General features: G+C 38.2%; 1 protein-coding gene across 1 annotated transcript in view; it reads left to right on the top strand.

The window, feature by feature from the left end:
• The first annotated feature begins 6,916 nt into the window (after window positions 1–6,916).
• LOC139727498 (protein C-ets-1-like) overlaps window positions 6,917–26,320 on the top strand; it is a 48,174-nt gene continuing 28,770 nt past the window's right edge. Inside the window, exons 1-3 of the mRNA XM_071638472.1 lie at window positions 6,917–6,999; window positions 8,755–8,909; window positions 22,297–22,450. Coding sequence (XP_071494573.1) covers window positions 8,799–8,909; window positions 22,297–22,450 — 265 coding nt within the window. The 5' untranslated portion in view covers window positions 6,917–6,999; window positions 8,755–8,798. The remainder of the gene's footprint in view (window positions 7,000–8,754; window positions 8,910–22,296; window positions 22,451–26,320) is intronic.

Below are 26,320 nucleotides of genomic sequence, written 5' to 3'. Positions count from 1 at the left end.
ATACTTAGGACGAGAATATTGAGGTCGAGAATATGTTGTCCGTTCCTTGCCTTACTAGTAATTCATTCGGTTGGTTAAAAAAAAAAACCGTAGAAACATGAACAATCAAAACTTTTGCTTATGCGCAGTCATGATTCAAAACATTACCTTTAAGATCGTTACTCATTAAAGCTCAACGCCAAACGACCAAAGATATGTATGTATGTATGTATGTATGTATGTATCCAGAAAAAAGATCACACGTGGTTTATACGAGGTCCATGAGAACAATCCCATTGAGTGACTATATTGTATAATTATAAAGAAAATGTGTTAGAGTATAATTTAGGGCATCTTGATGACAATAATATCATGCGATTCTACCAGTACTGCCATATTCGTTTGCTACTTGATAATAGTTTTCTATAAATTGACGTGAGCCAGTGCATGGTCCAAGTAGATGGGCATCTCTGTACTTGTGTGTGTGTATGTATGTATGTCTGTATGAGAGGGGGTAGAGAGATGAAATGGAACAAAAGACAAAATTGACTTGAATAAATATCACACGGGGAAACATGCGCCATTCAAGGACGCGCTGATCGATTGCCAATGAGAATATATATAAATGCCATGCTTTTTTTTATACGCACTGGATCAACACACCCAACATCTCATTTACTATATAGTACACTGTATTCAATCTTACTCACGCCTACGCGTGTTCATCATCAAAAGTAAATGTCGTCAGCACAATAAAATCACTCTCACATGATACATAAGTTACGATGGCTCGACGCAAAAACCGTCTTTCATATACAGTGATGAGTTCGACTCAATGAAACTACAGGACTGTTGGGAGGTATAGTGTATTTCGTGAGGTTAGGTGAAAGGACTTATGAAGGAACTGCTGTTATTTTTTGCAGAGTATTGTATGGACGAAATCTGTACGAGGACTCAGAAAGTAAACAAAGCAATAAAGAATGTAGCTTTTCGTGTCCATTCGGGCACGCAAAGTGTACAATGTTCGATTCAGAGTATTCATAGTTTAATCAAGACGGCTGGCAAGTGGTGTGCGCGTGCGTCTTTGGGCACTTCTGTGGTTAGAAACAAGAATGAGTAGGGTGCGACAACAAAGTGCTCATTCTGCAATACAAAATCAAAAGGTCACGTACGAACAATTATAAAGTTAAATCTACGAGCACAACACTCTTTTGACAAACTTCCGAAAGTCATCATCTCAACGCGCTGATAATCTGCACTGTTTAATCCGTCCTTGCCAGGGATAATGGAGCGCGTGATGGTTGTTTTGTGTGTGTGCGTGCGCGATTACCAACAATAGACTGTAAGCGTTGCTCTTTTCTTACGGCATTAAAGATCGCCTCTCTCAGCAAGCACCATTTACAAGACACTGTTAAGACAATAAAGTTTAAATAACCACGCCTTCTTACGAGAAAACTATTTAGATAATAATGTTTTAAGTCTCAGAAGTGAAAAGTCTGCCACTTTAAAGGGGATCCTAGTGTTGACACTACACGGAATTCAATGGCAAGGGTAAAGACATAATGCCGTGTTAGCTTACCAGTTTTGCGTTGTTCCAGGAGCGAAACATTTAGTATTCACTGGAATGTTGACATAGAACTCACCTTTCCCACATTATACAGTGTGTTTCATGGACACGTGAAGTGATAAAACCCCAATACAAACAAGCAAACAAACAAACAAACAAATAAAACAATAAGAAAGTGGAAATTATCACTATGACATATAAGAGATTGTATCATTGATTTGTCGGACTTTTTTTACGGTTTTTATATTATTTTAGACATTCGTAGAATTGATTTTCGTGATTCCGGTGAACAGATGCTTTATATGGATGGATACCACTTCAAATAATGCTTTATGTTTCACAGTCTGATCGAGAATGTGTGTGTATTTGACAAATCCACAGTACGGATGTGTGCGTGCTGCATGGGGTGTAGGTGTTTGGATGATGTGTGCATTACACACTATACAGGAATGTGTTGGTTTGGTTTGACCGTGAGCACATTACTCAGTATATCTGTCTCTCGAGTATTCTTTTCATAGAACGAGGAGGAAAAATACAGTTTAATCCAGTTGCTTTGTTTTCTCTTCGGATCAAAAAAAAAAATGTCACGACAAAAGATAATAACTATAAGAGCGTCAACCACTAAGCATTCAGAACATTTAACAATAATACTACCTGACTAAAACAATAAGAATAAAAATCGAAGACTTTTTGTTGGGGTTTAGTACAATTTTGCTCTTAGTGAGCGTAAACAGTTTGTGTCATCCCCTCCATTCCTCAAAGAAGAATATCCGCTCATAGGAATGATGTGATGCAATGTAACTGATACAAGTAGTCAATGAACTGACAATTCACCATCATTCATGACACCGCAAACTAGACAATCATTATGTGTAACTAGTCTCAGAAGTGCGAAATATAAAATATTCGAGAATTGCAATTTCCCATGTCTTTTAGTCTCAGCCGCTTACGTACACATATTGCATTAAAGATTTTTGAATTGAGTATATCCAGCTGCCGATATTCGTTCAGAATGTTGACATTGAAAAGAGGACCGCAAAACAAAATTCCCGGTGTTTCCCCATATCGATCTTTCCCAGAACGACATTAATTTCGCCGTTACCCACTGTTTGTTATGTGGGTCTATAGCATCGAATATTGGGGAAAGCAAAAAACTTGGTGTGAAGGGCCTTTTCATTAATTTCATTTGGGATGGCATTATCAGTACAGTCCGGTTCATGTCACGGTCATGTCGCATGTGATACCAGAATGACTCTGTTTTTTTTTTTCGATAAGTATAAAATTTAATGATGTATGTTTTGCCCATTATCTTTTTTTCTTCTTCTTCTCTTTCAAGGCTGTCGTATTTTCAAGCTATATGCTTATTTGACGACAGTCTCCTGCATTCACACTCCCAACACATGCGCCATAATTCAGTCAGATCATTTGATTCACTTTATCCCGAATGGTTCCCAATTGACGTGTTCTCTTATTCTTTTCTTTAATGATCTCTGCTACATGTATATCTCAGTTATGTTCGATGTACACACTGTATGTTTTATTGTTTGAAAACAAAGAGATAATGACTGTATTTCATTTGTAATATATGTTCAATGCAGAAAATCCTCAATAAATTCAGTTGAATTAAATTGATTGAATTATGTCATTGATGAGTTACATTGGTTATCATTAAAGTCACTTTGAAAATGAGAAATTGAGGTAAATCCATAATGTTCCAATTCGACTCATATACTGACAATGATGTGAAACATACAGTACACCCGTGTAACGCAGAGCATGCAGAGCATGTACATGCACAATATGAGACATAATATCGAGTGTGCACGTGTTGAACAAGAAAGTAAGTTTTCGCTGCAGCCATGCTCAACTTCGCTCCTGATCTTTGTTCTCCACGCAGCGTGCTACTCTGTTCAATATTACATCAGGTAACGGCAGGGTATCGTAATAAAAGTCATGATATCTTGTTATAGAAAACTACAAAAAAAAAAACAAAAAAACAGCGATTTGGTAAGTTACCATGCACTGAAAATGGAGAGGTACATTATCATGGTCTAATCTTCTAGCATTTTTAAGTATCCTCCCAATACACTGTATAGCTTCATTAACGCAGCAACTGGGTGTGAACATTGATGACTGCTTCTAATTAGGTTGATGTTCATACAAGGTCACGTGTAGATAGTGTTTAAGTAGTTCGCATGTAAAAGCTAGAAGCGTGGGTTTCGAAGTTAAGTCATTAATGGTATAGCTAAAAATACCATGCGAACACTAATAACAGCTGATGGCAAGAGCATCCTACTTGATTAAGTCCACGCATACAAAAAATACAGCCACATACATCGGCGTGATACATGCGGGGTTTACAGTGAGAAGGATGACACGAGTTACAGCATATCTTTTTGGAACGAAAAAAAAAGGGCCTATACGCCTATTGAAGACATGTGGTAATGCCGTGCAAACTCTCGAGAGATACCGGGATGTCAAGACGTCACGGTTGCCATGGATACTGGCGAGAATCACTAAGGTGGAGTTGCTTATCGCGCTGCCCGCTGCTGTCTGCACAGAAGCGGGGAAAATGCACGGAAGAATATTCAAGCTGAGAGCCTTGCAGTCACCGTGTGCAAAATTCCTCGCTCAGAAAATGGCTTATCGATCGCACTGAACGGCAGTGGCGATTAGAATCGTCTCGATGCATTATGGCAAACGTTCACACACAAACAAAACCACACACACAAACACACACATCCCGTACATATTATAACTGTAAATTGTTTACCACGTTATGTTTTCTTCAGCTTCAACTGAGTCTCACATATAAATTTAATTTGATCAACATTTCTATAGGTACAATCAAACACGTTAAGTCTGCATAACAAGTTTTATTTGCTAAGTCACTTACACTCAAAGTTGTTCGTCCTTACACGAGTAATGACTAAATGTGAATTCTTGATAAACAAGATCTTTACGATGAAATATAGTTTGTCATGCAAGAAAGGTTGATTGCTGATTGATGAAAAAAAGACTTAGATGCTACAAAACTCAATTGACCATAAATTTATGATGTATAATCTCCACAGTATAGATTCGTTGTTAGTCTGAAAATCAGTGTCTGTATAGGAAGACACAAAGCATGTCATTTTGTTTGTTGAATGTTTGTTTGCTTATATTTTTTTTGTTTTGTTTGTTTGTTTGTTTTTGTCCCGAAACCTTGTCTTCAAAACGAAACAGCACGTCTCCGGCCATTAGTCTGGTTTATTCACGAGATTAATCAGACATATGAACACATTTATGAGGAACAGAAAGCTTACCTGAATGCCGCCTTGCATATATTATGGATATCCGAGTATTTGAATGTCGTAAGAAGGTTCCTCAGGGTAAATTATTCCTAACTTTGAATACATCGGCAAGCCGACTCGTTTACTGGCTTACTGACACAATCACAAGTGTTTAATGCATATCTTTACTACATTTTTTCCTCATAGCCAGAAAGCTTCAAAGAGGATGGCTTAATATAGCTACAGTATTGAACTTCTTTTTTTTTATCGAGAGGAGCAGGTGAACCGAAAGCTTGTTGCTAGGTGCTTGGGGAGGAAAATATCCATCCATAATTCTAAATTCACCGGGAGATTGATAGCACCAACTCCTTCCTTCACAGGTAACGACAGTCCTCTGTGTATTATATTGTCGGGATTTTGAAGCAAAATAGACAGGTTTGTAACTTGAAATGCTGGCCCATCAGCTGGCATACATAATAGGCCGGATTGTTCTTAGCTTATGTGCACATGGCCAAAATGACCTTTTTTTCTCAGTTGGTTTATAGGCACTTCTGTTTTCAAAGCGACATAATGCACAAGCTTGCTTAGAAACGACATTCTATGGAATTCATTTTCAAACAAAGAGAGAACCAGGTGACCAGAATGGTTCGTCAATCAACACTTGGGGACGTATCCATTTCATTACTTTACATAGGACGCATTATAACAATCTTTCTCTATCATTACTGCCAAATACTAGGCTTTGATGAGCACTTTGTTGGTATCAGGTAGACATGCTGGCAAACACCACAAGGAATACATGATAACCATTCAATCACAAATGCTTATCTCAGTGAATTTAAAAGCTAACATGCCTGCAATCACAAATGACCTTTTCCGCAAGTCAGAACTACGAACGGGCTCATTTATATCATAACATGTCACTGCACATGGATAATCAAAGTTTTCTACGGTAAAAAATTCACTGGTGAAATAGAATACGAGTGGTCGCCCAAAGAAAAGCCGAGTGGCTATGCAAAGTAACCCTGTTCCTCTCTTTCTAAAACTTATTTATAAATTAGCTACTTTGTGAGAGATATTTTCAATCAGCCAACATCAGAAGCAAATTATATCTCTGTATTCCATACGTGATTTTGTGTGTGTGTGTGTGTGTGTGTGTGTGTGTGTGTATGTTGGCCTTAGGAAATGGGATTTACAAGGAATAACATCACATTTAAAACATCTGTAAAACATGAAAGAAAGGTAGAAATAACATTGGATTGAACATTCTAATTTTCTTGATAGATATACTGCTGTACATCATGTAGGTATTTTATTGTTATTACCATCATTATTGGGAAGAGAATGATGCCAGGAAGGAACTACTGCATGCATGATTTTTCTTTCCATTCATCATTGATCTTGTATTAGATATAAGACTGGGTAGATATGACAAAGAGTACGTTTGCAACGCGAAACTGTTGGTACACTATATGCCAGACTGCCAAAGCAAAGTGATCAAGTGCTATACAATGTGTAGGTCCCACAGTACCTTGTAAACACGTACTGGTAAATGCCCATAGTCTTTCTGTTTTTAATACATAGTCACCTGCATCACCTTATATAATGTTTATTATGAGGAGAGAATAAAATGTTTATTATGAGGAGAGAAACGTGTTGTGATCTCATGTAACAAAAATAAATAAATCACAAACTTGGTAAAGACGGTTAAGGTATCATTCAAGAAAACTTCAAAAAAAATTGCGTAATGTTGTTGACCGCACATAGACTCCCATGCAAGCCAAATTATTGCAATCAATTATGCAGGATGCATGTACTGTGATTGGCTGCACGCCCGGAGATTTGTGACGTAACTTTATTCATTAGCCCCGTCATCCAATGAGTGCGCCGCTGAAAGACCCCCCATGGAACGTGGAGCTTTAATGAATGAACTGTGCGAGAACCGCAGACTCTGCATGGCAGAGCAGTTGTTTACATCTTGCTTTAGTGTGCGCGACAAGTCGGTGTGTTTCTCCTGTTCGCTTGCGAGCTCGCACGCTCGAAATCCCTTGGCTACTTTCGTCGCGCATCGCGCAAGTGGTGGTGGCAGTTCGAGTACGTTCACCGTGACTTGTGTGCGAGGACGTTGGAGAACAGTAAACCAACGACCCGTTCTGGGATTATAGTTTGCCAACATAATAGGTGAGTGAACGAAGTTCCTGTTGTTTTAACCGACTGTCATTCAGAACTACATGTCTAACTTGAGATAGTAAATCACAGTAGCTTTCTTCTAACCAATATGTATGATTTAGCAGTTGTCTGACAAGTGACATCGACCTGCTTTTATTTGTTATGAATTGCGTGGAGATCGAAGAGCTCGAGATACCCAAAACCTGAAGTCTAACTAGAATAGTTAGCGTATAACGTTACTCAGTAAAGACGGAAGGGAAGACGTGCAAATCTGCTCAGAACGGGGGAAAAAAAGTTATCAAATTAACGATAGTCTCAAGGTCAGGTGGGATGTAATTAAGACCTGGGCTGTACATTTACAATTCAGGCTAATCAATGTGAAGGGAATGTGAAATTCTTTCATTCTCCTTCTTAGTCCTAGGTCCCATGACCATTGCATCACAGAGAGAAGGGGAGGGAGCATGTACATACACGTGTGTGAGGCAAATGGAAGAGAGTGAAAAACCCGAGGTTAGTTTCGGTGCCACGGTACGCACGACTTGAAAAACAGTCGGCTGACTTCACGACAGGTAGTGATTGATGGCAGGTTTGGGGTTTGCTTGCTAGCTCCCGAATGTCACAAATTTGTCGGCAGCTGATGGCGAAAGTAGATATTCTATTTTCCTCCATTCCTGCATCTAACTGAAGTCATGTGCTGTTGCTTTTTGTCATTTTTCTTATTGAACATGACATTTTTGAAACTTTTGAATTGCAATATGAAAGCATGCGAGATGCCCATAATTTGACCGGAACGCCTTCCAAAATTTGACCACCTGCTACATGCAAAACCTGTGCTTTTGCATGTGGTCAAATTTTAGTCCAGGAGGTCGAACTTTGATGCAGTTTTATACTTAGTATGGCTGGGGTTGAAAATACTCCAGAAGAAACCAAAGATACAATATGTAGAATCTAGGTAGTAGAGTGAAATGAGAAATGATGTATGATGTTGTCAACCTCAAGCATGCTTTAGAGGGGGTGTACAGTTCTGGTCGAGGTGTAGATTTAGCTTTTAACATTTTGCAAGATATTCAGAAGCCACTCTATGAGATGTCAAATAGCATGCAGTTCTAAGGGGTATCAAAAGTTTATTCGATGAAAATCGGTTTTGAAATGGCTGAGATATCCAAAAACAAGGTGAAACAAAGAGATCCTAATAAAGTTGGGGCATGTCGCCTTTTATTATTAGCACTTTTTTGGATATCTCAGCCATTTGAAAACCAATTTTCATCAAATGTTGAATCCTTCTTCAAATTACATGCTCTTTCATATTTCATAAGAGGCTTTTCATTATCTCACTTAGGAATGTTCAAAACATTAATCCCTACCTCAACCAGTATTGTACAGTCCCTTTAAATAGTGCTTTACGAATTATCCCAGTGCTTTGCATGATTTTTACTGGTGGGACACTGAGCTGAGTATTATCCTTTGTTCATGCAGTTATATTGTTGGTGTACTCGGTAGACCCTCTAGTTAAAAGATGATAAAAATAACTCACCTGTAGTAGGGATGAGCAACATACTTTGTAGTCCGTCTAGTTTTGTTTGGGGATTAGAATGAAAACTGTCTGGAAAGGTAGATGAAATGATAAAATAAATGAAAGAAATGAAATGCCAGGGGAATTATTAGCTGTACAGAAGAACCCTTATTGGTATTTGAATGTGTTTTAATCAGGCAAGCGATTCTTTTCCCCCACTTCCCCCCCCCCCCCCCACCTTCACCTGAATGTAGCCATTCACCTTGTCTGCACCTTCGTCTGTTGATTGGCTGAATTGATGAACCGCTCCGAGCCAAAGCACAGTGACATCATGCTGCTGGAGGAGTGTTGTCAGGTTCCCGACGTCAACAGCAGGAAGCCCCGGCCTCATCGTCTTCACATCCAGAAGGTATGATCTCCCCCTTCTTCTGACCATGGACCTACAAATTCTGACCTCATTCCATAGTTGTACATGCACACTGTAGTGCTTTGTACAGATTTGTGGAATTTATTGTGGTTCTTGCTGTATAGCAGTTAAACCAGTACTCAGAAAACCTAAAACATAATACCTGGTACACTGAACAAGGATGATGACATGGGAGGCTCACACATTCCAGTAATAGCAATGTAATTCAATTCCTTGACCACTTGCTCAACAATTTCACCTGTGTGGAATCCATGCATGCTTTCTTCTTTTGTTCTACTTCCTTGAGCAATCAATAGTGGCATATTGTGTAATCGTCATTGTTCGTTGTGAAAATACTCTCATAGATACCTCATCCCAGTTACCATAAATTTAAAAACTCTGCACCCAATATGACCAATCTTCAAATAGATATTAAAAGCAAAAGTCTAAAAATCATCTGGCGGTCTCCTTTAATCCTTCCCAGCTTGTTAGCTCTGAAAATTGGGAAAAAATAGGTTCACACAACATTTCCAATCTTCAAAATCAACTCGAAGTTTTAACTACTGCGCACATCCACCTATTCTTTTAGAGAAAGTGGTGCTAAACTACAAGTGAATCATCAAAGTTTAAAACTTTGAATAAATCTTAAAAGATTAGAAACAGCATCTGATCCTAACTAATGTAAAATATATTGTCTCCTCTAGAACAGATTTGTAGAAAACTGCCGATTGCTGTGTGAGTGGGTGTATTCATGCACATGTTGTAGGATTACACCATTAAAATAGGGTCATTTTGTGGGAAAGCCACATTTTGTCATTGTGTGAAATAGGTCATCACGGGCCTTTTATCTCACAAAAACCAGGACACAAACAAACTATACAACAAAACTTTTACACCAACAAATAGCAAACAAAAGCAAATAAATGCCACTACCCAAGCATTGTTAGGATTGTGGTGAAGTCTTGGTCTATGGGTGCTCAGCGGACTGTGGCCCTCCATTGTCCGAGTCCTGAAAATAATTGCGTGCGTGAAAGGATTGGCGCCAGTAGTGATGCATGATTCTCACAAACCCTAATGCCATGCTAAGTTCACATGGGGAATGGAGCAGAACGAAATTGGTGGTGTCACACCCCAAGAGTCGGGCACTGGACTCACTTCAACAGTTCACTGGTGTGAAGAAAAGGGACAGACAGACAGTATAAAAAAAATAAAATGAAAGAAGTATGACGTAAAGTTCACATTCTCATATATGCCAGTCTTCCTGACATTGTGTTGAGAATAGTTGTAGACAAAACATTGTTGTCACATAAAGTGCTATTCTTGGACTGAAAAGAGTCTTAGCATTGCTTACTTTGCATACCACTTTGAGAGTAGTTCTAGTTCATCCCCTCCCCCTTTGACTGTCTGTCTGTCTGTCTGTCTGTCTCCTTTTCAATTTAATGAGCTCTTTTCAGTGACAAGGTTGCAAACATATATTTAACATTAAGACAACAAGCATGACAAAACTTAGCCACACCTGAGAATGAATTTCAACATTGCAAGTCTTGAAATCAGTTTCAGAAATGGAGCAATTACTTCCACAAATTTTGGATCTGCATGACTAAATCTGTGTGAAAAATGCAACAACAAACAAACAAGCATGGAACTTTTTGTCATTCTAATCATCAATGAAGATGTGATCAGTCTTAATCAGTCCTTTTAGGCCAATGCCCTGTGTACAGTTGTATCATAATTGATTTGTAGTGGATTGCAAGCCAGAGACCCTAACAATCCCAGATTTGATACAAATTGCAACATTTTATTCAGCCATTTCAGAGACAATTTTAGAGCAAAGAGCAATTTGTTAAACATTTTCTTTATAAAGTAAGTATTTAACAGTTTACTTAGTAGATTTGATTTGTGTCATTTGGCTATATACATGTATCTAGGGATTTTCACCACAAAGTAGCTGGAATGACAAGACTGAATTACTGTCATTTGAATACTACTTGACTGAAATTACAAGACATTTTGCATCGTAGAGCATTAATACTTAGGGGAAAAAAGTTTTCTGAGCAAAAGGAAATGCACATCATCCCAAAAAAGTTGTACAGATTTTGTTATTTTGTGGGGGGGGGGGGGCGGGGAGGGAAGGGCATGAGATGTAATTTTTACACATTTCACTTTGAAAGTCCTATCTTTTTTGTGTGTTTTTTTTTTGGGGGGGGGGCATGAGATGTAATTTTGACACATTTTACTTTTGATAGTCCTCAAGAAAAGGAAGATGGATTTTATGGTATCTTACACCAGGTTAACATAGGAAATTGATTACTCTATGCAATCAAAGTTGAGATTTAGGTTCTTGTGAGGCATCAGTGATTCTACATTATGGTATGATTTATCTAACTTTAAAGCTGCATCAGCCTTCTCCTGAATAGTCAGAATATTTCAATTTGTCAAGCTGACTTTACCCTGACTCCCATGTAATACTTCATTCTTTAATGGAAAGAATGAGATCTCTTATTGAAGAGACTGTAACATTCATTGACTTTCCTTGTGTATCTGGTTGACTGGCCATGGCTGCACAGAGCCGCGGAAACCCAGCAACGAGTGAATCCTCGAGTGCACTCTTGACCAACCCACAGGGAATTCTTGAAGTTGATCAGCGGAGATTGAAATGGAATACTTTTGAACTTCTCTCTTGTCTATTTTCAGCCAGCTTGAAGAGGCTTGTGTCTCCAACAATAAAGCTTTTCACAGGCGGCTATCAACTGGCATTGTGATGTAGGGATCAGCGGAATGCTTGGTCAACTATGTCCCCATGGAAACAAAGAGGAAGAATGGAAGAGGGGGAAGTAACTGCCACCTCATGATAGGAGCTTAGTGCCTTAAGGAGCTTAGTCACGGGTGATGGGCATGGAGGGCAAAGAATGAAGGGGTAAACAAATTGTCGCATTGATCCCCACCACTTGACTCCGCTGTACTAAAGTATAAGTGAGTCCATTTAGAAGTCTTACTAGGGGTCATTCACCTATTTCATCTCAACGTGTCCATTCTTGAAATGTCTGAATCGTAGGCGTAGCTGATTTGTGATGGAAATAGAGATCAATTCTGAGAACAATGATGACTGTGATTTGATAGCAGTACAACTATGACAGTAACACTAATAATGGTAATACATAATCATGTTGTCTGAGAACAATGATGACTGTGATTTGATAGCAGTACAACTATGACAGTAACACTGATAATGGTAATACATACAGACTGTAATCATGTTGTGGGTGATATTAGTCATGAAAATGAGTTAAGACCCTCATGGAAAATTATAAAGTATAAAAAAAATATTCTCTTGTGCAATTTGAGAACATCTTAAATTTCTACAAGTGCAAGGAGTAACATGGAAATAATCTGTTAATTACATATTTCCTTTATATCTTGTCATCACATTTAATGCCAAGATATTGGAGGATGGTATGGATCAAAACTTACTGAACACATACAGTACTGCAGCAGGGGCATAATATCACTAAATTAAGTTGCATTCCTATCACCTAACACAACTTGATTTTGATGATTTAAATAGTGCTCCAAATAGAGACAGTTACTATAAGAATTTTCTGGCGACAAATTGAAATGAAATGGAGAGATGTGCGAGTTTTGTGATTTTGAATTATCTTTTGCGGATCTGTCAAGGCGGATAAAATTTTCAACAGCTGTGCAGAAATCATCTTCACTATCTTCAGTTTGACTTGTATCTCAAGTGTGAAGGCATTCGTGCGCACACTGATGGTGTGATTTTAACTTCAGCGAGGGAAGGGGAAAAACTTGAAATAAACATGAAGTGTGGAATTGAGCAGAGAAAACACACTTTGAAACATTCCTGAACTTTTAATACCAGATAGTGTTCTGTCAAAGTGGTTGTTTCAGACGCACATTTTACTGATGCTAGGCCAGGATAATGTATTGCATGGCCCTGTTGCATGAAGTTAACAAGTTAATCTTGGTGTTTCTGTGTGTAGGAACCTGTGGGCTTACCAAATTTCAAGTCAGCTAATTTATGGCTGATTGTATAACTTCTTTCTGTGCTTTACTGCAGTCAAACACTTTTAGGCTCTTTTCATTTCTAATCCAGCATATGGGAGGAGCAAGCTGACTGTGTGATAAAGCTTCTACAATGTTATACGTTAATGGGGACAGAGTGAATGGTTGTTGTTTAGGAGTTGCAAAATCTGTGAGAAATCTGATACACAAGATTTCCTGTATGAAATGCGGGGCCAATGCACCAAGCCCCGTTGCCAGCCCGCAGTTGACAGTCGTGCCTGTGGTCATGAGATCAATAACCTCTGCCAATGTTTGGCCGCTGATGGAAGCTGGGGTCTTCGTATTTCTCGCGAGACTTTTCAAGGGTCTGCTAATCCTCTCACTACTATAGTTTACGCAGTGCAGTTGATACGTTGTGCTTTTTATGCTTGTATTAAAGGGAAAGAAAGGAGAGAGGCGTCGCGCTTGACTTGGTTTTCCTTCTCAGCTTTTCATTATTGTCACTTGCCGGTCAAGATTGTTTGTTTGTTCTCCGGGCCTTGAGACGTCAGAAAGTGAAAGTGCTTTCGTTGCGCAAACAAGGCTTATCGTCTGCTAGAGTCAGTTACCTTACTTCTGTATCTGACTCATGCCCCTGTCGTCCAGTAGATCAATGCAATTGTTCAGTTTGTAACTTATTCTATGACTTTTGTGAGAAAATATATATATGGAAGGCAAACATCTTCTCCTTTTTCTTTTTCTTTTTCTACATTTGCCTGATATTGGCAACTAAGTGAGATCCGCTCTGTAGTTTTTTCTTCCTCTTTTGTTATTTTGTTTCAGACATTGCTTTTTATGAAATACAGGTCTGTGATTTACATTAGCATCAAAGGCTGATCACAAATAAAGGCAAACAGTCATTCAATAACTAAACGTAAATGTGAAATCATGGTGTGTAGGTTAATGAAGGCTAACTAGCATCAGCATGTTAACTTGTTACTAGGCATATGGATTTGAGAGCCCTCTGGATGAGGGTTATGAAATAAACTCATGACCGTTCTGCTCAAAAGGGGGGGGGGTTACTTGAAAGCTAGTCTTCAAAACATAGGCTAGGATGTTGATATTAGGTTGCTGCTTTTATTTTTTTTTTTGGGGGGGGGAGGGTCAGTCTAGGAGAAATGTATTTGATGAGGAGCAGAGCTAACATTGTGTTGTTGGTGTTGCTTTGTTTTTTAGGGAAAATCAAATTGATTAGAATGTTTATAGTTGGCAGAATATTCAGAGTGAAATATTGAAAGTCTGAAATCACAGACTATACCACAGCACAACATGTGTGTCTGTGGAAACAATCCAGAATTTTGAAAGTGCACATTACCTTGTGATTACCGTGAACTGTTTAATGGTAGTCTAGAAACAGAAGCATTTTGTAAAAATGCAAAGTGAAAAGCCTGCAACACGTTTTATATTTTGTATTATCGTGTCCATTGAGGGCAACCTTTTGCCACCCCAAGAAGTGTTACTTTTTTGCCCCCAAAATATGTTGTTTGTGAAGTAAAGGCACTTCTGTACCCAGTCAAGCGTTTTGTTTATAAGAAAGAGTCACAAGATATCAAAGCATGCATGAAGCATGATTTATCACTTTCCAGAAAGGTATAGCAGGAGGATGTAAATCATATTGATGGACTTCAACATGTAGATTGAGATTACCTACCTAGAAGCTCACACTTAAGAACCACAGAAAACATTAATCTGACATTGAGGTGACAATAATTTCTGATAAGACACTACTAGTAACATTAGTAAAAAACAAAACAAAACAAAAGCAATTATTCATCATAATGCTATTTTTTTTTTTTACATTCATACATCGCAAAATATGTACCTGAGAAGAGTTTTAAATGTATCATCTGACCTCACTTCTGGCTGATTACTTTGCCATATATGTAGTTCACCAGAAATAGCTAACATAATAGCATTGTCATCAGCAAGTTTTTTTAATTTATCCTTTGTAAGTTTGTGAGTCAGAGAGGAAAGAGGTTTTGCACTGATTTCTTCATGGAAAAAAAAATTCACTCCAGAACTACAGGTGAAAGGAGAAATAACATGCTGTTTTTACTGAATGTAAAGCCACTTATAAAAGACCGCTGATTGTCGGCCATTAACCCCCCTCAAAACCACAGCCTCAAAATTCCATTAATATTGTGCGTGTTATTGGTACCAGTGGCAGTGAAAGGCTTGCTCATGACTATTAAATTGCAGATTGCCTTTGAGCATTTTGACCATTTGGGTCTGCAGCTTTAAGGCTAGGAAACCAGTGCCACAAAGGTCTAGGAGCAGGCAGCGAGTAAGGTATTGGAATGACTCAGGCTACTAAACCAAAGTTCGTTCAGGTCAAAGGGGCTCTCCTCTGGGTATGGCCCTCTGGGATTCAGGGGTAGAAAATTGTGGTTAAAAGTTGATTTTTTTTTTTCATTATTAATTATTCTGGATTCACAGCAGTTGGCTTTAACCTGTTGCGGGTAACTTTTGCAGGGGACAGAAATGTAAACAGCTGACTTTTTCCTCTCATGGGGGATAAAAAAAAAGGAGAGAGAACAAAATTTGCAAGGTTTTTCTACATGTTATCTTCATACTATAGTTTGTGCTAGTTGAATCAAAATTACCAAGGCAGGTGTTACAGGAATCAGTGGCAAGGGCTTTAAATGCTCCTGACTATGATGTCATTTAACACAACGTCTGTATATCAGACTAATTCATTGAGAATCTTGTGGGTCAAAAGAACTTGCAGTGTGTCTTTTGTACACTATCAGCACCAATGGGGGAAGAGGGTTAATCGTGTTATTGTATACTCCAGTTGTCTCTAAGAATGCATGTTTTGGGGCAGAATATGATGGTTTCCAAGAAGAAATAAAAAGCTTTATGCAGCACGCCTACTCCTACATGAGCATGTGAAAGGCATTATGTGAATTCCTGGTAATATGTGACGTTAAAAGTCTATTCATAATGCATGACATTTGGATGCATAATTTGCTGAGTTGGGGAAAAAATGGAAGGGCATTGAAAAAAAAAAGAAAAAGAAAATGCTGTTAAAAGAGTGAAATGCATGACCTAAAAGAAATGAACGTAAGAACAAATGTAGCAATCAATTGGTTTTCAGATGTAGTCTAGCCATTCTAGAATTTCTGTGACTGTTTGGCCAAAGCATTGAATTGCTCATTTGTGTTTTATGGTCGTACTGTAGTGTCTTTGAATAAAAATATGCGAATAATTGCTCCTGAAAGTTCAATAACAATAGGGAAAACGATGACCTTAAAGCAACAAGAGGATTCCAAATGTCAGAGCTTTCTGTGAAGAATTTATGTTGAAAAGCAAACAGGAAAAAAAAAGAAGGTAAACTGAAACAAGTACTTCAATGATCATAGAGTCAAATAGTAAGCTTCAAGGAAAGTCATAAAGAAGTATAAAGAAAATCACGGCTGCTCATACAATGTAGTTTCAGGTAACTAATGTAGTTTTCGTTGGCATGTGAGAAGTAATGTCATGCTCACAAGCTTGAGACAAAGTGTACACAGCACTGTAGTTTGTTTTATACGTGTACAGTATGTGAAATGTCACGACCTCGTGCTTTTCCATGGTTGTACTGTACAGCTGAAAGTCGTTTCCCCAAGGCAAAAATTGAGAACGATCCTCCAAAAAAATAATTTGTGGAACAAACAAAATGAGCTTACTTAAATGGCATAGAAAGGATCTAATTGTTACACAAGCAAGCTGGCTCTATTTGGAAATAAATTTCCAAGTAGAACATTGTGCGACATGACTTACTGGTTTCCAAACAGCTATGTTTGTCATATTTACACCAAATAAGCTCATAATTCCTTTGATCTGCGTGTGTATCATTGTCCAGCAGTTCATTCAAAAGTAGTTCCTTCTGAGAGAGAGATCTTTGATAATTTGAAAAGAAAGAGAAGCCTCTTATTCTGTGTACTATGTACTATTATCCCTTGTGATATAGATATTATGTTTTGGTTTAAAAGAATAAAAAAATGCCAGTGTACCCACATGCATACACAATATTAAAAAGGAACCTATTTGGGATATTTACTCCCCAGCAATTTAATACTTGTGACTATCTAAAACTGTGATTAATCTGGAGTCAGATTTTGCATGACCAATTTTGTGGTCTTTGCAAAAAGACTACCTCATATAAATTGGGCACAAAATAAGGTTTCAGAGAATGGTGGTTAGAAGAGGTGATAATTCTCACATAGCGAGCAATTTCACACATCTGTACCTGCTGTTAACGTGTGAAAATTAGACTGAAACTGCCACAAATGAACTTTAAAGGTGCCCTCTGAAGTTTGTATGTTTGTTGTAATGTTTGAATTGTTCCATCTGCATTTCATTAAAATGCCAAAATCGCTGTATTAAATTCCTCTGTCGCTTGTCGATTATAAACTAATTGGCGTTTTGTATGTTTCACTTCAGTCTTCCCTTTCACAACACATATGAACCTACTGTACAGGGTTTGAGTCTCTGTGATACAGCTAACCCACAAACTTTTGCCTGTATTTTGATGACACTCTAAAATAGGTTTTTGTCGAAATTCTCAAAAAGCATTCTTTCAGTTTGGGAGTGAGAGAAATGAGTTTATTAACTCACAAGATTTGACTTGCAGTATTTATTAGTCTTTTAGAAGCTTTGTTTTAACTTTCAACATGGCACTACACGTAAACAATCTGGATGTAAAAACAAAAAGGAGAGTTTCCATTCATAAGTGAAGTACAGTAAGTACAGTCATGTTCACATTGGCCTTTGATGTACACATCATGATGTCATCATCATCATCATCAGTGTAAGTAATGAAGCATGCTGGCCGAATTTCTATGCAGAGACAAGAGATAGTTGGCTCAAAAAGAAAAGGGAAAAAAAGTTCAGACGTACAGTTGGCTATGAGTAATTGGCAGACGTCGTGCAGGCACAGAGCAAACTATTCCAACGATGGGGGATTTTAGTCATGAGCGGCTCATTAGCAGATCGTGAAGCGCAAAACAATGCAGTGAGGTGATTAGCTGCTTTCGTGCAAAGTAAAAGCTACACCAGGCCGAAAAATTCCAAGAGGTAGCATCGCGTCTGATAACGTCTCGTCTTGTTTTGTTTCTGCTGCTAAAGAGAAGTTTCCTGCCCAGAAATAGGGTATCTCAAATAAGGTGAGATTACAGGAAAGTGGCGATTTCCCCCCACCTAATCAATGGACAAAAGCTCCCTCTCTCCGTGAGTCGACTTGCGTACCCCCATTCTGAAACAATGGATCAGTCCCAAACAGATGGGGCTAATTTGCATGCAGGCTGACAAATGCCAATTAGGTCTAGACCAATGGGAGATGGGGGTGATTCACGAGGGGTGGATGTGTAGGCTTGTTTGTTGCATAGGATCAAGTTTTTTGCTGGAGAGTTAAAGTGCTGCAAAGTTTTATCACAGCCACATGTGTGTTTCTTCGGTGTCCCTACTTTTGCCGTTCCACTGGGAATAATGTTGGAAAGTGTGTAGCGGGCCATCTCTTTTCTCCTGCAACCGAACATTTTTTATAAAAAGGATACTGTGGACAATTTCCATTCTTTAACACGTGGATTGATACGGATTTAGTGGTCCAGCCTAATTTTGAGACATAACTCCAAGAGGTGTGTATCGTTTTCTCAAAGACTCCTGTAACTCACCTGTTGATTAATAGTTACAGCAGTGTGATTGCAGGCTCCTTCTCACGTTCATGCCCCGTATGTAGTCTGCTATAGCAGTTTGCCACACGACGCTCGAATTACAGGTACTGCCTGTGAAACTCAGGTTTTCTGTCATCATACACACTGTACAGTGTACTGTATATGGCCTCTCTGTCATCAAGCTAGCCTTGACTATAGCCCAAGTGTTCAGCAGTGAACCATTACATCAACAGTTTGAGCACTTACTTTCACTGCACGAGTCTGCAATTGTCTCCCTCACTCAATAGATACAATTGTAGAGCAATACAGAATGCATTCTACACTATAGGAGGTCTCTGCCTGTGATAATCACTAATAGTAATAAAATACTGTTACATCTTGTCTGCGTGGGGCTTATGCATGGGACTATGTATTGTGAAATACTATCTTGTCTATTAAGCTGTACATTACTTTTGTGAATAGATATCTCTGTAAATTTGTGAATTTTACACTGAAACAAGTGCTACAAGTAGTATACACAGTGGCTTGCACACAATGTGGGAACTACATGTAGTAGTAGCTGTGATTGGTGCTAAGGTTTTGGGTTGCTGTTGTTGTTGTACAGAATACAGCTATGGTTTGTACTACTAGAATTCTGTGACACTCCTAATACTCCCCTCCCAGTGTGGAGCCAGTTGTGTTGGGGTGCTGAAAGAGGGTTGCCAACCTAATCCCCATCTGATAGTTCAACACCATCAGAGTTTAACTCCATCTGCTGGGCTGTGATTAAGACTAATCACCACAGCGGTGCCCCTCCATCATTTTCCCCCTCCTCCTCCTCCTCCTCCTCCTCCTCCTCCTCCTCCTCCTCCTCCTCATCTTTACCTCATCATCCTTACCTCTTTAAGTGAAGTACCTGCCTTGAAAAAGGTCCAAACTCTTACCTTATATTCTCAGAAAAATGTCATTTGATGTCAGACAAACATTTATCAAAGTTTACAATTCATGTTGTATGATTTATTCCTTTTCTTTCTGTGCTTAAGTATTCCCCCAATTGCACTGTCATGTACATGTAAAGTCTCTGTATTTGCATCATGACACAATGTGCATTATATGATTTGATATATTTAGACCTATGGCATGATTCCACTCTTTACAAGACAGCCATGTCTATTCATAATCAACCCTGTAATTCTTGTTTTTCTGCATATAATTTCCTATTTTGTTTTGTTTTTCTGATATTTTTAGATTAGTACTGGAATGCTCTGTACCCGGTACTATTCAACTTGAAGACAAACATGACCCCTACCCCCCCCCCCCACCCAATCCACACACACACACACACAGGCCCACATAAGAAAACCAAGATCTTATTTTTATTTCAAACATACTTCTCCCTGATTCTTCCTGATATACCAAAGATATTATGATGGTTTACCACTTCTTACAAAGCAACAAGATATGAATGAATAAGCTAGATTTAAAGATGATATAAAGTTTTGGTACCTCAAAAGTTTTCCTGAGTTTCCTTGTCTTAGCATGTGTTTCAGGTTTCAGGTACCTTTCATACATTTATAACTAACACTGTGAGACTTACCCTCCCCAAAGTGCTCTCATGTCTAATAGTAATCATGCAATAATGGTTTCATACCAGAGCGGGCTCTGAAAAATTCGAACGAGCCGTTAGTTTGACTTGACGCGGTACCGCGACAATCAATGTACACGTATTGTACGAAAATGTATCTTTGTGTGTTTCCGTATTTGATGTCAGTATGTTGACTTTGTATGCAAGCAATTTTATAGTGAATCGCTATTGGCCAGTGTGTCAAAATTGATGAACCGACTTTCTGATTTTCCATACTGTGTCAATGTTTACCTGACTGTTTGCTAACATGTACATACTTTATCATATCGTTCTGCAAATTTGATCTTAAAAGTACACATCTCTTCATGGAAGTGAATGAACTGTTAGCAACAGTTGAGCTTTATTATAGAGTATACTGTACATGGTATATGCAGGTGATTTCATGTGGACATAAATGCTGTGTTTTCCACTCAGATACATTGTACAGTTGATCATACAATCATTTTGGATTGCTTGATAGATATTGCAAAACCATCCCTTTATAAAAGATCTATTCTTGTATTGTACATACCTCATCAGTCCCCTACAATGTAAATATGTTCCATCTTCTATCCATTTGTAATGTCATTACTACATGTACTTGTTATACACTGTTTTATAAGGTTGTGTTCATCCATCTACTTCAAAATATACTCATACTAGTACTACAGTGTATCAACTTGATACATGTACACGTACCTTGTAGGACCTACCTAAAGACAATTCTTGTACAGTACAGTGTAGGCCTTACTTGTATGTATACATCAAGCATGTATCTAATTGGCTTCTAACTGAAGAGGTTAATGAGTCGTCCAGTACCCACATTATTATCATCTGTGATACACACTACCCTCTATTCTCACCCACTTAAAAAAAAAAATGTGTCTACAATATCAGCAAAACCGCAGCCAGTTTCTCTTTCATCACACCAGTTTCATACCAATGTCTCAGAGATCGTTTAGTCTAACTTTTTCTAACCTTTTATTTGAGGAGAAAAAAGATGTAGTACAAGCAACATCAGAAGTTGTACATGAAATTTAACAAAAAAAGTTGAGAGAGGTTTGCTTTTGTGCATATTTGTTTATTTTCATTGACTGGAGTCGAATTACAGAGATTTTTGTTATTGTAAACATCATCCAGCTATGAATGCTTGTGAAAGTAAAGAAGTGATACATGTAGTTTGATGATGCAATGAAAACTGGTTCTTGAGTCGGGCTCAGCAATTGAAAGCACAAGCAAGCTTTGGTGGTTGTGTGTTAAATTACACATGCTGTACATTAACAGGTGCACCTAGTACACGTCCCTTCCGATACTCCGCCAGATGCACATACACTGTACCTATGAATATTTGTGACTACATCTTATGTTTACATTGCAGAGGGTCAAGGTAGAAAAGTGAAAGTAAATTTCATCAGTTTAGAAACTTTAAAAAAAAAAATCATAGGTATCACTGTGATACTCTCTATACAGTATCAATATCCATGTAGTTTTAATAGTAAAGTGTGGTTTTTATTGTGGAGGCTGTGATTGGTTTCGGTTTGTTCATTTTTTTTCCTTTGCCCCTGTGCCCCTTGGGGCTGATCATTGGTGGGAGATTACTTTTTTTCAGGAATAATGCATTTAATGCAGCAGTATCAAACATAATATATATACAATTGGAAGAAGAATCTTTTTTTAATGCTTTTTTTGTTCTATCATACTCATGGGTAGTTTTATGGAAGGAGGATGATTGATTGTGCAAGTACATTGTGTTAGTATGATGTATAGTCATAGCTGGCTGGTTGAGGTTTTAACTTGCAATGTGTGCCAGAGGGTCACTTGTGCCAAAGTGGTCAAGAACTTGTCTAAAAACAAAAACGAAGTCTGAAGAATATTCTAAAGCGCAAAGAATCGAATCAGTGACTAACACGATTGCTGCAGTCGCTTAACATGTTTGTCTGTTTGTTTCTTTTTGTTTATTTTCTTAAGTGCAGCCAGAGAATCGAGTCAATGACCAACACGAGTGCGACAGTCGCTTTAACGTTTTTGTCCGTTTGTTTGTTTCTTTTTGTTTGTTGGGTCCATTGTCCAGCTGGGATACCCCGACGGTCTGCTAGCCAAGGACATTGATCGGTATAACATTATGATTGGCGGCGGGGAGGCCCTCCGGATCAAGACTGAACCCAAGGCCCAGGAAGTCCCAACAGGTTTCGAGCTGCCAGACGAACTCTCCGGAAGCCCCATAGGTAACAACGATTCCATGAAATGTTTACAGTATTGAGAGAGCAAATATTCCCTATGTTTTGAGTATCATCATCATCATAAATGTTGTTATTATTCTTATTATTATTATTTTTTTTAGTATTGTTATTATTATTATTATTGTTATTATTGTTATTATTATTATCATTATTATTCTTATTATTATTATTATTATTATTATTATCATTATCATTATTATTATTATCATTATTATCATTAATATCATCATCATTTTCATCATCATCATCATCATCTTCATCATCATCATCATTATCACTTCATCCATTACCCCCCCCCCCCCCCAAAAAAAAAAAAAAAAAGAAGTTTAGGATTAGGGTTAGAGTCTGGGTTAAGATTTATAGGTTCAGGATTAGGGTTAGGGGAACGGTCTGGGGTAATTGCTCAGTGGGCAATTGCCTTAGACCCAGAAAAACAACAGAATACGCCATGGAGTTGTAGAAATCATATTAAATCTAAAGAATACTTAAATAGGCAAATGAATGTATTTTCTTTATACATGTATTGAGGACTACCCCAAAAATCAATGACATCATGTACACAAAAAAAAAAAAATGAGAAAAGAAAATGCAGCGCAGATTTTTGTAGCCACCTGCCTATAATGGACACCTTCCTATAGTGTACCAGAAATTTCCATTATGAACATATGAACATAGGATTTACAACACATGTGGTAGGAGGTATATATATGATTCATTTGTGCAGGTACACTGAATGTTCAATACAGGCAAGAAAATCTCTTTAGAATCAATATTTTTTTTTCAAAGCAGTATATTGTATGGATGTTATTGCACTAGGAAAATGCTCATATACCTGCAAGAATGGGGATTTTGCTTCATTTACGAGAAAGGAAGAATTTGTGGTCCTTGAAATATTATGAGCAAACTCGTCCTTCTGCCGCTCAAGAGGGGATATGAGTGTACATGTACATGATGTCTAAAGTGGCATACATTAAGCTCACATGTGTTGATGTTATAATGAGGAGATTCTTTACTGTGGAAACCATTTTATCAGGCAAGGGGCTGGAAAACGGGCTGCTGTTCTGCACACAGTGCATGGATGTTATACAGTGTGTGTGCATGGATGTATGAATGCATTTCTGTTCTGCCTTCCAAACGACAAAATCATCACATCGAAAATGAATTGAAAAAGAGTGTGTGTTATATGCCCAGTGGGTATTAAAGAAGGTATTTAGAAACAGCAGAGGCTAGAAAGTACCCTCTGTATAAAGTGAAATGTTGTTGTTTTTTAGAAACAGTCAATAACAACAACAACAAAGTTGTTATGCACATTGCACATGAATTCCAGTGGTAGAATGTGTATGTCTATAATACAAGTCATTCTGACGAGTGTGATTGTGAAAGTAGAGATGATTGTATATCAGTGATGCTGATAATAAGTCCAAGAAAAGTTCAAGATGATCAGAATGATAATGGCAGTGACCATGGAAATTATGGTCATGATAATCAATGTTTGCATTTTTTCATACATTACCCAGATAGTCTAACATTAGTCAGAGAATTGTCATAATGCTGATTTTTCCAGCACTCGGTATGTTGTTTTATGGCAGGGCAATAGTTTTGTCCATTATCCCATCACAGTCAATATAAAGAGATTGTACTACCCCTTGAACAGTGTAGGTTTATTATTGTATGTACACCTGAAGGCATACAGTTTCGTGGAAACATTCACAGCTGTAGGCAGCTGTGACCATGCATTGAAATTTAATGCATCTCACACATTGAACTGAATGAACTTTGACACCCACAGAGTTTAATGACCTTGTGATGGGGAGGGGGCATAGGAGATGGGGTTGGGGTGGGGGGAGTCAAACACGTCTTGCGTCATATCTCTTGTCACAAGAGTTTCTTTTTTTTTGAAGGAAGTCCTTTTTATGTATTTATTCAAACTATGCCGGAGCAGAGCTGTGTAAACTGTTGTTGACTTTCCTTATAGCGCCCAGCTTGCCTAATTCACCGTTCTTGGGAGAAGCATGGATGAATTCGTGCCAAATTGGAAACAAAACATGATTACCGTCGGGCACTGCTCCAACCAAAAGCTTCTGTGCCTAGCTCCTTCTGGAGCAACACAAACAACAGAAAGAACATAGGGGCACAGTTTTTGCCAAGTGTTTTTACATAGCTGACAAAACCCTGTGTAATCAGGGTTAGATTTTGTCACTTTTATTATTTTGTTGATCCACAATGTGCATAACTGATGAATCAATATTTTGATATTGATTAGATTTGCATAAATTTTGTCTGCATTTTACTTGAAACCATATTGACTGTAGCATAGTGAATAAATGACCCAAGATATACCCAAATCTTTTAGTGCTCGGCCTCTCACGCTAAACTGAAGTTGCTGTACATGTAGAGAAGACATTATCTTCATGCATTAGAATCACAGTCTTCAACTCCTGTAGACCCTTTTCCCGGTGAAGTCCATGAACATGAGCAGATTAATCTTATTCTATTGTGATGCGATCACTTCAAGCTGCGATTTAGATTTTGGTTGTTGATTTTTTTTTTCAGATTTTACTTCCATAAAACCATTATCACAAAAAAAGAAGAAGAAAAAGAGATTATTATTTTTTTAATAGCTCATTCATGCCCAAAGAGGTTACTTAGGGTATAAACTATGGCGAAAGCATGATAGAGTTTTTCTGTAGAGAGAGATGCATTTATCTGACCTAGCGGCAGCCTCAGATTGGATGATATCGGCCGCTCCGTGGCTACAGGATTTCCATTTGGATGTGTTTTATTAGACCAATATGAGCCATCAGCGGTGAGTGAGGGCATGCTAGTCTATGCAGTGTCAGCAGCAGCAGCCTTGGGTCGCTTCTCTACATAGCCCAGACTCACCAGCTCAAAGATGAATTTCTTTTTGTCAATAGCACCACCAAAAAATTAAGTGTCCCCCTCCAGATTTCACATCCATTGCTGTGCTATGGTTAACTAGAAAGTGATGAAAACTTTCAGTGCATTTTGAAAGTGATTTTGATGTCAAAGGATTATGGTGTCATGTGGATTTAGGAGAGAATTTGAAGAATCTATAACGATTGTGATGCAAGGAACTGCAAAAAATCCCAGAATCAAATTATTTAACTTATGTGTATTAATGGACTGCAATGTATGCCTATGATTTGTCAGTTTGTACAAGCTGATGAAACGGCATTCCTTTTTCTTTCTTTTTTTTGAGAAGGGGGGGGGGGAGTGCAACAGAGACAATCAGTTATTAAATTCAGACTTTATTTAATGGGCGTAACTCTCAATTTCTTATGCCATCCCTGTGGTTCCTGATCGAGAGGTTTTAATCACTCACAGAATTGTCTTACAAGTCCAAATTTGTGAGATATATGATGTTCAGTGGGAGATATAAATCATGGTGCGTGCAGGGCCTGAAAGCTTATCTACATCCGCATACATGCAATCTGTGTTTCAACACAATAGACCATTTCTGTAATGTATTCAGTGGATTGCCGTTATAACAACCACAAAGCTTACCACAGACTTGTCCTACCTATAGCAGCAACTGATGAATGCTAAGCGAATCCTTGCCTGAGAAACTAATAGCAAGGAGCAGGTAAATAAAATGGGTTGTTATAATCAGGCTGGTAGAAAAGAAACATCGTTAATTTCAATACATTACAGACACAGTCTCTACTTTGTGGGGAAAGGGGGTTTGAGGTTGGTGGGAAATCTTGACAAGTAGAGTTCATTGATACCAACCAACGGGAGTCAGTGATCACTGGTACATAGTGACTTGATAGACTAGATAGCCTTTGTAGTATTGAGTTTGATACCAATTTCTCTGTTCTGCATAAGCTGTTATAT

This window comes from Diadema antillarum, unplaced genomic scaffold (assembly GCF_040938485.1).
Source record: "Diadema antillarum isolate AM-2024a unplaced genomic scaffold, OU_Dant_1.0 seq00000134_RagTag, whole genome shotgun sequence".
Classification (NCBI taxonomy): Eukaryota; Metazoa; Echinodermata; class Echinoidea; order Diadematoida; family Diadematidae; genus Diadema; species Diadema antillarum.
The sequence above is the reverse complement of the archived record's forward strand: the minus strand, read 5'-3'. Positions and strand labels throughout refer to the sequence as shown.